Source organism: Phalacrocorax aristotelis, chromosome 23, assembly GCF_949628215.1.
Source record: "Phalacrocorax aristotelis chromosome 23, bGulAri2.1, whole genome shotgun sequence".
In the NCBI taxonomy this organism is placed as follows: Eukaryota; Metazoa; Chordata; class Aves; order Suliformes; family Phalacrocoracidae; genus Phalacrocorax; species Phalacrocorax aristotelis.
In genome coordinates this window covers 2,092,152-2,105,484 of record NC_134298.1, presented here as the reverse complement: position 1 = coordinate 2,105,484, position 13,333 = coordinate 2,092,152, and the positions used below count along the sequence as shown (strand labels likewise).

The 13,333-nt window shown below is 53.8% G+C and overlaps 3 protein-coding genes across 4 annotated transcripts in view; 1 reads left to right on the top strand and 2 right to left on the bottom strand.

The window, feature by feature from the left end:
* Positions 1 to 492: 492 nt before the first annotated feature.
* Positions 493 to 1,764, bottom strand: FAM187A (family with sequence similarity 187 member A). The gene has a single exon (XM_075117342.1). The coding sequence runs from the start codon at positions 1,762 to 1,764 to the stop codon at positions 493 to 495; it is 1,272 nt and encodes a 423-aa protein (XP_074973443.1).
* Positions 1,765 to 4,376: 2,612 nt separating this feature from the next.
* On the bottom strand, positions 4,377 to 10,730 carry DNAAF19 (dynein axonemal assembly factor 19). The gene is made up of 3 exons (XM_075117069.1): positions 10,043 to 10,730; positions 6,606 to 6,738; positions 4,377 to 5,025 (listed from the first exon to the last, which is right to left on the bottom strand). The coding sequence occupies exons 1-3, from the start codon at positions 10,183 to 10,185 to the stop codon at positions 4,552 to 4,554; spliced, it is 750 nt and encodes a 249-aa protein (XP_074973170.1). The 5' UTR covers positions 10,186 to 10,730; the 3' UTR covers positions 4,377 to 4,551.
* The window catches only part of EFTUD2 (elongation factor Tu GTP binding domain containing 2), a 21,784-nt gene continuing 19,168 nt past the window's right edge, over positions 10,718 to 13,333 (top strand). The window contains exons 1-4 of one of the 2 annotated variants that reach the window (XM_075117061.1): positions 10,718 to 10,983; positions 11,283 to 11,388; positions 12,266 to 12,431; positions 12,918 to 12,996. In XM_075117061.1, the coding sequence (XP_074973162.1) occupies positions 11,284 to 11,388; positions 12,266 to 12,431; positions 12,918 to 12,996 (350 nt within the window). In that variant the 5' untranslated portion in view covers positions 10,718 to 10,983; position 11,283. Of the gene's footprint in view, positions 11,053 to 11,282; positions 11,389 to 12,265; positions 12,432 to 12,917; positions 12,997 to 13,333 lie in introns of both variants that reach the window. The other variant, XM_075117062.1, reaches the window with a different exon arrangement.

Below are 13,333 nucleotides of genomic sequence, written 5' to 3'. Positions count from 1 at the left end.
CAGCTAAGGAGCTCAAAGGAACATTGAACATTGTGAAATGTTGGCACTCAAAGTTCTCAGCAATGAAAAACAGTTTAAAAGGGTAAGAAAAGCAAGAATTAATTGGATTTAAATAGTTTGGTGGATCTTTTTAGCAGCCTCTTTGAAAAACAGCTCTAATAAATCACTGATGCTGTTCGAGATGTCTATAGAGCTGGGCCAGAAAATCTTGCAACAACTCCAAGTACTCTTTTGAAAAGGACTGTATTGAGCTTAAAACCCCACTGCAAGCCAGCGGCAGAGCCAGGAACAAGCCATGGTGGTGTGAAAAGCCCGCCCGTCCCTACCAAGCCACACCAATCTGCAGCTCGGGGAGTTTTCCACACCGGTCCTCACCATCACACTCTTGACCCAAAAGGGAGGATGAGCAGCTGCTGGCAGAATTTGGTCACATTGATTTCTAATGGTCAGAATATTAGAAATTTCTAATAAGAAAGATCCAAGATGTAAGAGTTACCCGCCGGGGCCGTGGTGGAAGTGCTGTGTCCTGCCAGGGCACCTGAACACCCGCCAGCAGCAGCGGCACACGTGGATGATGATGAAGATGATGCTGATGAGGATGTAGCTCATGCCAATGGCCTTGACAGCGTAGATTGTCTCGGGATCTTTGAATGTCCGCCTGCGCCGGTGCTGGTAAATCACGCTGAGACGGAAGCCGGCCACCATCTTGCCCTCCCGCCAGCAGAAGTAGGTGCCTCCATCACTGATCTGGACCCGCTGCATGTGCAGGTGGTTTCCGTGGTCAATGAAGACCCGCATGCTCTTGTTGACACCTATAAGGTAGCGGGAGCGGTAGAGCCGGACGGAGTCCTTGTCCCAGGCCACGGCATGCTCAGGCCGGGCTCCTGGGCACGCGATGATCAGGTCACTTCCAATGGGCTGCTTGTGAAACTGCGTGGGGACACGGGGCAGCCAGGGCTTCTCACCCAGCTTGGAAATGACATTGGAGATGGCCTGCACACCTTCCTCGGGGACCTCTTCCTTCGGGCAAGGGGTCAGGCAGCTTCGGATGGCCACCTCGGGTCTCCGGAGGCGGATGGGGCGCTGGAAATGTGCGGGAACAGCCCTTGAGCCGCAGGATGTGACGTTGGGCACAGCAGTACGATAGCGAGGGTGCAACTGGGCACTCTGCACGTAGCAGAGCCCGATCCGCCGCTGCTCGCCTCTCACCCCACAGCGATCGCATCTGGTCCAGTCCCAGAAGGTGGTGAAGAGGCTGAAGCGCTTCTTCGTGTAGTCATCCTGGACGTGCTGGCCCTTGTCCACAAAAGTCACCGTGATGTGCTTGGTGGGCTGCACGTCTACGTCATAGCCATAAAAGAAGTCTCCTTTCTTAGTGCCACACAGGTAGTGTCCCGAGTCCATCACCTGGGCTTGGAAGATGATGAGACTGAACATCCGAATACTGAAACGCTTCAGCACGTCACTGCCCGCGTGGATATGGCCCGAGTCGACCACCACGGTGCCAGCAAAGTCTGTCAGGACCGTGGTTTTGTCACTGCCCGTGTTCTTCTGGAAGTACCAGACGACAGAGAAGACCTCTTCAGGCTTGCAGTTGCAGGGGAGCTCAAAGGTCATGTCAGCCAAGTACGCGGCATTGTCAAACAACAGGAAAGCAGGACAAGCCATCCTCTTGAACACATCTCCTTTCTCTTCAATCGCAAAAGCGTGGAGAGTATCTACCAGGGAGAGGAGAAGGGCAGCTCCCAGCAGCCTCCTCACCATCGCAGCAGGCGGTCTCTGCGGTTGGCAGAACCCGCGCAGGGTTCCATCCTCAGCAGGGATGGCAGGAACCCGCGCGTGGGGTTAGCAGTGCCCGCATGGGGCAGGGATGGAGCACACAGCAGATAGCTCGCCAAAGATGGGGTTTGCAGATGATCTCCTGCCTGCAGTGTACGTGGCTGACAGCAGGGGTCAAACAGTGACTGAAATATCCCATCTCAGCCGAGTATCTGCTGGGAAGCACCCCGTCCTGCCCCGGGGCAGGCTGTCCCCTGGGACGCGGACTCTAGAACCTCTCCTGTATCCCAGCTGCTCTAGAGTGTTGGCTGTGCCCCGGACAACGAGCATGCCGGTCATTTGTGCAGCACAGCTGCAGAGGGAAGACACAGCGATGGGAAGCATGATGGGAACAAGGGAAATGCTGATGTCTTCTTGAAAGACTCACGTGCAGTAGGTGTTGAGGATTGCTCTGATCCCTTGAGAGCAACGAACACAAAGAAGAGCCTCCTCCTATGGCAGCTGACCTCTGTAGTCCAGAACAAGAGGTTTCAAACAGGGTATTTAGACTTCTACAGCCTCCCTGTTGGCTTTCCAAGGATTTGTGACTGAAGCCCCTCTGCCCAGGTAATGTCTGAGACTCCTCCTCTCCAAGTGATTGAGCAAGGCTTTTCATTCAAATCACCCTTGCCTGAGCTAATGCTGGAGCCAGTCCTGGAGGCCTTAAATGTACCTCTACCATGGTGAAGGTGAGCTATTTGCTTCCCACTGACTCCGGCCAGACCTTCAGCTCCCCTTTTAGCACTTGTTGAGCAGATGCTCAGCTTAGACCATGAACTGATGGATTGGGAAACTGATCCCAGTGGGTCTAAGAGCCCATCCTCCCAGGGTCTAACAGCCTGTCCTCCCATAACCATTCACACAACCTCTCCTGTACTTCATTTGTCCTGAGTCTTCTGACCAAACCATGGGGATTTTGCCTTTCCCCAAGTGACGGGGATGCAGGAGGCCGCTCCCATCACCCAGGACACAAGTGCAAGCCCTGAGCCTCCAGACTGCTGAAAGCACTGTGCCTGTTCCAACCAGAGCTGTAACTGTCGTGCCAGGGCTGCTCTTGCACCAACATCCTCCATCCCCAACTTAGGAAACTCCAGGATCTTTGTTGTTTTGTTTAAGACTTCAGCTCTTGGCTTTCTGCTAGTCCTCAGGTTTGCAAGTGTTATGCAAAGGCAAGAGGAATGGCACCCACAACACCTTGCAGGGACAGGGATGTCCCCAAGATAGATGCCACAAAGCCCAGCATTCAAGTGCCAGACCTCAGAGGATAATCAGTTAGGTGCTGTCCTGGTTTCAGCTGGGACAGAGTTAACCTTCCTAGTAGCTGGTACAGTGCTGTGGTTTGGGTTTAGTATGAGATAATGTTGAAAACACACTGATATTTTAGTTGTTGCTGGGTAGTGCTTGCACTAGGCAAGGACTTTTCAGCTTACCTTGCTCTGCCAGGTGCACAAGAAGCTGGGAGGGGAGGGGGCACGGGCAGGACAGCAGACCCAAAGTGACCAAAGGGATATTCCATACCATACGACGTCATGCCCAGTATATAAACTGGGGGGAGTTGGCTGGGGGCAGAAATCGCTTCTGGGGGCTGGGCTGGGCATCAAGTCAGTGGGTGGTGAGCAATTGCATTGTGCATCACTTTGATGATGTTATTATTATTTTATTATTATTATTTTCATTTTCATTTCCATTTTCTGTCCTATTAAACCATCATTATCTCACCTACAAATTTTACTTTTTTTCCCCCAATTCCCTCCCCATTCCCCTGGGGGGGCTGTGAGCAACGGCTGTGTGGTGTTTAGCTGCTTGCCAGGTTAAAGCACAGCAGCTGCCTGGTGGCGTCTACAGAGAAGGTGGGAGAGGGATGGTTATAGTCTGCCAGAGTGGCTCTACCTTTTGCTCCTCTAGCTGGGTTTTGCAACAAAACGGACCCAAGAGTTGTTTTTGAACTGAATTGAAGTGAGTCGGAGCACTGTAACGTAGGGAGAAGCTCAAGGATTCTCCCAGACCAGAGCTCCAGGAGATCTTGGTGGGTAGGTGCTGACCTGTGCTGTATGAAGGCCCCTCTGGTAGGCAGCCAAAACAGAAGTGCGACTCAATTTAGACACAGTATTAGGCAGTCCTGGAGAGTCTCTTTGTTGGACTGTTGCCTGTCAGTTCCTTCTAAATTTCAATTTATGTGGTATTTCAGCAAATCAGATAGTGTCTGAGATGGTAGGACCATGAGGTGACAGGACCTCTGAGGTTTACCCCATGCCCTGCTGGTTGGGGTAGAATAACAATAAAATAGCTGGTTGGATAGTCCTCGATATACCGTGATATCTGCACCTCCATCAGCCCATTCTAACTTCAGTGGCTGCACAGTTAAACATTGTCATTGGTTACACTTCTTAAATCCCCTGAGTGACAATAGGCAGAGATGAAAAAGGGAAGGGACTATTTGGGTTTTGGGTTCTCCTTCAAAAACACCAGCCTAGTTTTATCCTGTTCTCCTCATCTAAGAGATTCTCACAGCACCTTTCTGTGAGGACACCCTGCCCCAGAGATCACAACACAGTCCTCGCTGTAACTAACCTTTATTTGTGCAGAACTATTGCTCTGGGTGGCTCCCAGGTACAGAGAAATGGAAGGAATGCTCCAGACGTATCTGATTTAGCCATCTCGCAAAGTGATGCCAAAGTCAAGCTTTGAGCTTCTTTGGCACTCTTTCTGCATGACCTTGGTGTTTCTGCTCCTTCAGTCAACCTGGTAACATTTCATCAGCTCCATCACTATCCTTTCCTCCTCGGCTTCCTTTTGCAGGCTGGGGTCCATGATGTGGGCTTCCCTCTCAGCTTCGCAGCCGGCTGGGCCACTGGGATGGCCAGCGGTCCGATAATCCCTGATCATGCTCTGCAGCTTCCTAAACAAGTCCCTGCTGCTCTCCTTCTCTGACTCGCTCAGAAGATCTACATTTAACCCGAAGCGCTTGGTGCGCGAAAGGCTCTCTAAGATCTGAAGGATGGCATCTCTGTCTTCCTGACAGACATGCTCTGCCAGCACTGTAAGGAACTCACCCAGGAGGCCAAAGCCCAAGTCAGCCTGAAACATTCTGCCCAAGGCCTTCCCTCCGAGTTCAAGCAAAAGCTGGTATTTTTCTTTTCCGCTTTTTAAGCATCTGCGCCAATCTCTGTAAAATTCGGCAGAGGTTCCAGGCAGTTGATCCAGTTCCTGAAGGAAAAAATAGTTACCAGTTCCTTTTGTTTTGTTCCCACTTGAAGATTTTTACTCCTCCCCTTCCCTGCCCAACCTGTGGATGGCTGAATTGTTTTTAATACAGGCTTTGACAGCACAAAGGGCTGCATAAATCTTGTGAGGTGCAAAACATAGAGAAAGACAAAGAAATATCGGGTTCCTCAAGCCCTACAGAAACCAGCCAACTTCAGGGGAAAATAATGGAAGAATGGATGAGGCATGAAGCCCAGCATGAACAGAGACCAGTAGTGGAGTAACCCCAATCCTAACCAGAACCAGTCACACTGCCCAGTCTGGATCCACCATCACAGTGTGGGAAGGGGTCTCCTGGAGGCCAGTGTAGCTCAGCATAAACCTCTACTCCATCTCGAGCTCTGTGAGGCAAGTCAAAGGGGTGAGGAGATAAAAGATACAAGATGTAAACCCCAGAAAATATGCAGATGGCCCTAACACACCGTCTCATAACACATGGCATTCGTACGGTCTGTGGCAGAGAGCTTGCGCTAAATGAGAGCCAAGCTCAATGTGGCACCTCCAGATAAAAGGAAATCCTGTTTTATACAATATGTAATTGAACCGCTGAACTCATCAACGCTGACTTAACTGATGCACAGACTGAAGGAGGATTAAAACATTTAGGCTTTTAAACAGATAGCAAGAACAAGGCACAGCAACATCAGGCTGTGTCTAAACACAAAATGGAGAAGCCCTGGAGATCAGAGCCCAAGTGCTAATGGGATTAGGAACAGAACTTGCTCTGGGGACATCATTGCTCAGTGCAAGCACATGCAAAGCTGCCTAGAAGAGTTGCAAAACGATCTATAATAAACAGGCAAATGAAATTCAGTGTCAAAAAATCCATGAGAAATATCTAAGGGAAACATCCCTGGCTACATATCCAGTGACTGGGACTATCTGGCATGGGCAGAGTCCACCAGAGGGGGCAGGACAGATGTCACTCAAATCACAAATGACGTGGATAGAAAAATGTTTAGTCACTATTTCCTACAGCTGAAGAGCTACGGACCAGACAGTGAATTCATCAGGCAGCAGGTTTAAAACAAAATAGCATTTTTCCATATAATGCATAATTAAACCGTGGGGTGAAAAAGAACTGGCTACATTCACAGAAGATCTGCGGCCTGTGGCTATTAAACGTGATGATCCAGATGCTCAGCCTTGGCTCTTGGTCTCTAAACTGCAGCCAGCTGGAAGAGTGCAGTCAAGGGAGGGCAGTCTTCCCCAAGAATCTGTTACTGGCCACCATCAGAAGCAGGGTACTGGGAGCCCTGGTCTGACGCTGTGCAGCTGGTCTTAGGTTCCCACAGGGTTGAAGCAGACTCTTCTTGAAGCAGCTGGTGCAAGGACTTACCAGACACAAATTAGGGGCCAAGAGAGAACACTGTGATTATCTAAACACCAATGTTCCTGGGGACTTTGAGGGCTCGCTCACATGTAGAGATATTTCTGAATAACTCTTGCATTTTAAAATAACACCCCAATTATCTGGAGTAATTTTTAGATGTGGACAAAGTCCCAGAAAGCGCCTCCCTCACCTGGGGTATTTCCATGTCGCTGGCTTGCGGGGCCTTGGTGCGGGCTGCACGGGGATTCCACAGCACGTTCATCCTCTTACCCATCTTGTCCTTTTTCTCTAGGGGCTTCAGGTGTGATGCCAGCACAATGTTCCTGCAAGCAACAAGAAGGGGATGTGATACTTTGCAAGATCAAATATATTGAGGCTTCGAGCTGCTTCTCTGAGGCAATTTCTGAGTTGGGGCTGTATGTATAATCCAGAGGCACCTGGAGCAGCCCCTGTGAAATTCAGGAGGTTCAACAAGGCCCAGTGCAAGGTCCTGCACCTGGGTTGGGGCAATCCCCAATATCAGCACAGACTGGGGGATGGATGGATGGATGGATGGATGGATGGATGGATGGAGAGCAGCCCTGCCACAAAGGACTTGGTGGTACTGGGGGAGGAAAAGCTGGACATGAGCCAACAATGTGCGCTCGCAGCCCAGAAGGCCACCTGTCCCCTGGGCTGCATCCCCAGCAGCGCGGCCAGCAGGGCGAGGGAGGGGATGCTCCCCCTCTGCTCCACTCTGGTGAGACCCCCCGAGCCCTGCACCCAGCTCTGGGGTCCCCAGCACGAGACAGACATGGACCTCTTGGAGCGGCTCCAGAGGGGGCCACGGAAACGGTCCAAGGGCTGGGACAGCTCTGCTGTGGAGAGAGGCTGAGAGAGTTGGGCTTGTTCAGCCGGGACAAGAGAAGGCTCTAGGGAGACCTTATGTGGCCTTCCAGTGCTTAAAGGGGCTTACAGAAAGAGAGAGGCTTTTTTATCCGGGCCTGTAGTGACAGGACGAGGGGCAATGGTTTTTAACTGCCAGAGAGCAGGTTTAGATGGGACATAAGGAATAAATGTTTTATGATGAGGGTGGTGAGGCACTGGAACAGGTTGCCCAGAGATGTTGTGGATGTTGGAAGTCAGGTTGGACGGGGCTTTGAGCAACCCGATCTAGTTGAAGATGTCCCTACCCATGGGGGACATCCAGTGGACTGGATGATTTTTCCAGGTCCCTTCCAACCCAAACCATCCTGTGATTCTGTGTTTCTATCAAACAGATTGGTATTCAAATGAGATCATGAAGCATCAGAGATGGGTCAGAGGAAAACAGATTATATTGCTTGGGGCACTTAATAGGCACATCCTCCTCACACACTCAGTGTTAGCCCAATTGCTGGGACAACAAGGCAGGAATTCCCTGCAGGCTGCAGCACCGTGGTTCCTCCCAGCAGGGAACGGCTTACTCCCCAGGAGCTGGGCATTTCCACCCGACAATTCCTCCAGAGCCAGAGCCGGAGGAACTGGCAGGACATTGTTTCCTCCTGCCTTTTTCTTACAGTATGCTGAAATTTCTGTGGTTTTGGGTCTTCCAGAGGAAAGACCCTAAATTATTACAATGCCTAGGTTTGTAGCTTGCAGCGCGCTGGGTGGGTATGTTTTTGTGGACCAATTTGAATACAGCATCTTATTACACTGACATCTGCGACTGACTACAGCAGCCCAGGCTCAATGGTCCACAAGGTTCCTCTCATCCCGTGGGATGAATCCCTGTAGTTCGTCTTTCCAATAACAGGCAGATCCTTGAAGGGGTCCAGGTCTCTGCTCCTATGCTAGTGTGGGCTATGCGAGTGAAGATGCTGCACCCACAGAGAGAAGCTGCTCCGTTACCTCCCCCAGATCACTTCTACAGTTACCAATACACTGATAAAACAGCTTTAAATCACTCAGAAATCCTTTTATAGGGACTGGCAAGAAGGTTGGGGGAGAAAACACCATTTAAAGTGTTTTTGTGCCTTTCAGGGATCAGATGGCATGACTGAATGCAGACAGAGATGAAGCCAGAAATGGAGTTTGATCTAGTCCTGTATAAGTTTACCAAGGGGTGGTCAAAGTCCTGGATCCACCTACAGATCCGTCTGTGGATGTCAAGGGACAGGGACTTCCCCAGACGGATCTGTAGGTGGATCCAGGACTTTGGTAGGCGTTGGGAGTGCCCTACGCTGCCTCTGCGGAGCATCCCTGCCACCCTTGACCCACAAACCAGCTCCCAGTACACCTCAGACAAACCAGTGACGGGTTTGGGAGCATGAACACGCCGGGCTGGGTGCACAGGGACATGCATCACCCTCTTCTTCTGCATCCCCGCTGCGGCATGGGCTGTGCGGGGAGGACAGGGAGGGCAGGGCAGGCCAGCGGGGCTTGGACCATGGGTGCTGCAAATGGGGAGAGGGGACAGCATGCTGAAAAAGGGACGGTGCTCCACTGAGAAGGCCCTGGGAGTGCTGGGGGGCAGCAAGGTGACACTGAGCCAGCACTGTACCCTTGTGGGCAAGAAGGCCAATGGTGTCCTGGGGGACATTCAAAGGAGTGTGGCCAGCAGGGCGAGGGAGGTTCTCCTCCCCACTCTGCTCTGCCCCAGTGAGGCCACAACTGGAGTGCTGCGTCCAGTTCTGGGCTCCCCAATCCAAGGACAGGGAACTGCTCGAGCAAGTCCAGCAGAGAGCTACGAAGGTAATCAGGGGACTGGAGCATCTCCCATATGAGGAAAGGCTGAGAGACCTGGGCTTGTTCAGCCTGGAGAAGAGAAGGCTGAGGGGGGATCTCATCAATACCTATAAATATCTAAAGGGTGGGTGTCAGGAGGATGGGGCCAGGCTCTTTTCAGTGGTGCCCAACGCCAGGCCAAGGGGCCACGGGCACAAGCTGGAACACGGGAAACTCCACCTGAACATGAGGACAAACCCCTTCCCTGTGCGGGTGCCAGAGCAGGGGCACAGGCTGCCCAGAGAGGCTGTGGGGTCCCTTCCCTGGAGACATTCACCCCCCGCCTGGACGCGGCCCTGTGCCCCTGCTCTGGGGGTGCCTGCTCAAGCAGGGGGGTGGGACAGGATGAGCTCCAGAGGTCCCTTCCAACCCCTACGAGGCTGTGATTCTGTGAGCCTGTGCCACCCCACTGCTGGTCCACACCTTGGCCACCATGAGGACCTGCCCTGGCGCTGGCTGTTCCACACAGGAAGGGCTGAGGTCTCAGCCCACACGTGTCAACCTGATGATTTTTGGGGGGCAAATCCTAAACAAGGCTGAATTTCTGTCCCACCAGGGCTCTGTGCCAGTGGGCCATGGCCTTTTTGGGAGTCCTGAAGCCAGGTTTGCTGTCCTGTCAAGCCACGCTCATGGTCACCTGGAGCAGAAAGCACAGCAAATCAGCTCAGTCCCCACTCAGAGCAAGATTTGAGCTCAAAACCCGCTGGCTGACCTTGTCTCTTAAGAAGGCCCAAAATCGGAGCTCCAAAACTCATCCCTGCAGGTGGGTCGACCCTGTGGCAGGAGCACCTGGCGCCACACAAAGCCTTGGTGTTGCCAAAGCCCTTTGGGGTAGGGAAGGACCCGAATCCGCCCCCTTGCCCCGGGCGTCCCCCGCTGGACCTGAACTCCTCGTAGGAGGGGACGCGCTGGTGCAGGGCCCGCAGCTTGGCGTCGTTCTCCCTCTCCCGCCTCTCGTCAGCCGCCACTGCCGCCCGCAGCTCCCGCTCCAGCGCCGCGGCGTCGAGGGCTCCGTCCGCCTCCATCCCGGCCCTGCCACTGGCCGCGGGCACGGGCAGGCCAGGCTCGGGGACCCCCAGCGGGGAGCTGGGGCCTGTGGGGACGGGGGGGACAGGGCCACCTCTAGATGCAGGGTGACCCCTCTCCTGTCACGACAGCCCTGCCAGGACTGGACTTGGGCACCCCACTCCTGTCACAACTGTCCTGCCAGGGCTGGCTTCAGGTACCACACTTCTATCGTGATAGCCTTGCCAGGGCTGGCCCTGCGGACCCCACTCCTATCGTGACAACCCCGCCCTTACCCTGACAGTCCTGCCAGGGCTGGCCTTGGGAACCCCACTCCTGTCGTGCATACACCACCAGCCCCAGGGACCCTCACTCTTGCCGAGACAGCCCTGCCACGCTGTGGGCATGGATGGCAACTAGGAACCCTGCTACTATCGCGACGGCCCCTGGGCCCCCTCACTCTATCGCGACAGCCCCGCCGCCCCCAGCCGAGCTCCAGCTACCGCCGCGCGCGCCGGCGCCCCTCCCGTCGCCATAGCGACAGGGCAGCGCGGTGCGAGGCCCCGGCGAGGCTGCCCCGAGTGCGCCTGACAGAACCGGTCCGCCGCCCCAAGCGGCGCTGCCCAGCCCCACCCGCGGCCACCGAGACCCCGCCGGGACCGTCCTCCCGGCCTCGCCCGCTCTGTCCGCCCCTTCCCCCGCGAGCGCGGCGCCGACGGAGGGCACGTGGGGGGGTTCTGTCGCAACAGGCAGCGCGGGCAGCTCGGGGGCCTTTCGCGGCGGTGTCGGCGGCGCCGGCGGCGAGGGCAGCGCGGCAGGTGGGAGCGGGAGCGGGCCGGGGCCGGGGCAGGCCTGGGGGAGCCGGGGCTGGGGCGCTAAAGGTGGAGGTGAGGGCGAGGGGGGGGCCGCAGGGAGGCGGAGGGCGCTCGGCGGGCGGGCCGGGGCCCTCGGGGCGGTGCAGAGCTCCGGGGAGGGCCGGGGCCAGGCCGGGCGGGGAGGGAAGGGAAGGGAGCCCCGCAGGGAGCCCGGTAGCGCTGGCTGCTGTGGGGGGCTCGGGCAGGGTCTGCACACCCCCCGACGGCCCTCCCTGACCCCCCCGATCCCCTCCTTGCCCCAGCATGGACACCGACCTGTACGACGAGTTTGGGAACTATATCGGGCCGGAGCTGGACTCGGACGACGACGACGATGAATTGGGCAGAGAGTCCAAGGATCTGGACGAGGTGAGCGGAGGGGACGGGTGGAGGGGCAGCATCTCTCGGTCCGGGCCTCATCCTGCCCCGCAGTCCCTGCTGGAGCAGAGGCTGAGCTCTGCGGCCTTCACAAGCTGCCGGCAATTCCTTTTCCATGCCAGGCTCTGGTTCTGCAGGGAGGCTTTGTTCAGTGGTGACATTTGGCTCCTGAGGATCAGAGTGGATTTGGTTTTTAAAGGATTCAGCAAAAGTTGCCCTCCAGTTGCTGTTGTAAAAGGAAAGACAAAGTGTCCTCTTGAAGCATGGTTAGAACAGGGAGCTTCTGTAGCTCAAGCTGGTTTTGGCTTTATTTGTGTTCAGTTGAACAGAGGATCTGTATCCATTCAGTGAGGTTCTTAAGGCCCTTAGTAACATGTGCTAATGCCACAGCAGTATTGCAAGGAGCTTAGCTCCTGGATGGTGAAGGCAGAGCAGGGCTCCACAGGCACTAGAGCAGAGTGACTAGGGCAGGGAGGGCAGCAGAGGCTGCTGTGCCACAACAGGGAAAGTGTTGGAGGACCCAGGGAGCCCCTTCTAGTCTCCTGGTCCTGCAGTTCATCTGAAAGTGGTGCCCGTGTGTGATCAGGGTTGTGGTGTGTCTGTGAGCGAGGGGCGGGAGTCGCTGCAAGTGCTCTTGCTGTTTGTTTTCAAGCTGTCCCGCAGCAGGAAGGGGTGCGTTGCTTACAGAGGGCACCTCTGCAAGCTGCTCTGCTGCCTGATGTGAGGCGCTGGGGCCATGCTGGCGGGTCCCTGGCTGGGCTTGTAGCTCTATTGCGGTGAATGGCGTCAATCCTGTACATTCTGGGGTGATTGGTGTTTGTAAAGCACTTTGGTGCTGGCAGAAACTAAACATGAGCGTTGGCTGCAGCTCGAGGATGATGATGATGATGACGATATGGGGGACCACGACGAGGACCACCCTGGGATGGAGGTGGTGCTGCACGAGGATAAGAAATACTACCCCACCGCCGAGGAGGTCTACGGGCCCGAAGTAGAGACGATCGTACAAGAGGAAGACACGCAGCCTCTTACTGGTGAGTGGTAAGGAAGCAGCAAGTTGGGTATGCAGGGAGGAGACGACTTCATGGATCCTTGGAGAAGAAAAAAATAATATTCCCTTCCATTCTCCTCTGTTGGTTTTAATGACGCTTTCGAATTCTTTCTCAGCCCCAGGAGCGCATAGTCTCTTGTTTGTCTAGCAGTGCGCAGATTTTGGCACTCGAGTTTATTACAAATGCCAAACAAACTATTTCAGTGGATACCAGAAAGATATTTAAGGGCAAATGAAAAATGCATTTAAGTCATCTTATTTGATTCTTATGTAACAAATAGAATAGTTAAGTTGGAAGGGACCTAGAAAGATAATCTAGTACAACTGCTTTTATAAAAAGCTAGAGAAGCTGTCAGCTTAAAAATTGTGGTTTTGTGTGAAGAAGTCCCTGTTCCCTACGACCATTCCTGTGCCTTCTGGGTTCAGGGTCTTTGGTAACAGCGTTTATTGTTCTTTTTCTTGTTTTCAGAGCCTATTATTAAACCTGTGAAAACCAAAAAATTCTCTCTGATGGAACAGACGTTACCGGTCACTGTCTATGAGATGGAGTAAGTAATATGTAGGGGTTTTAAACGTGCACCTTGGCTCAAGCCATCTGTGCTGTGATTACTTCACTTTTTGTTGTGTGCAGGCAAAGGTAGGGAAGCACAGTGGTGTGTACTATGTGGAGGAGGCAGATTTCGAGGGGCATTGGCTTTGGTTCTTACTGATACCAGCAACAGAACTGAGTGCAGCTGTTTTGCAGATTTTGAACCAAAAAGAGGAGGAAGAAAGTACCAGACTAACCATTTTACAGATATTTTCCCCTCCATGTAATGCAGTGCAGTGCATAGTATTCTGACACTAGAATGCGAATCTTACCTTGATAGCTGATACAAAGCGTGA

Bases quoted from the DNA above. Each gene is read 5' to 3' on its own strand.
- FAM187A (XM_075117342.1), bottom strand. From the start codon at position 1,764: ATGGTGAGGAGGCTGCTGGGAGCTGCCCTTCTCCTCTCCCTGGTAGAT.
- DNAAF19 (XM_075117069.1), bottom strand. From the start codon at position 10,185: ATGGAGGCGGACGGAGCCCTCGACGCCGCGGCGCTGGAGCGGGAGCTG. The intron at 6,739-10,042 runs GTCCAGCGGGGG...TGTTGCTTGCAG, and splicing joins CCCTCCTACGAGGAGTTCAG to GAACATTGTGCTGGCATCAC. The intron at 5,026-6,605 runs GTGAGGGAGGCG...TTTTTCCTTCAG, and splicing joins GCGACATGGAAATACCCCAG to GAACTGGATCAACTGCCTGG.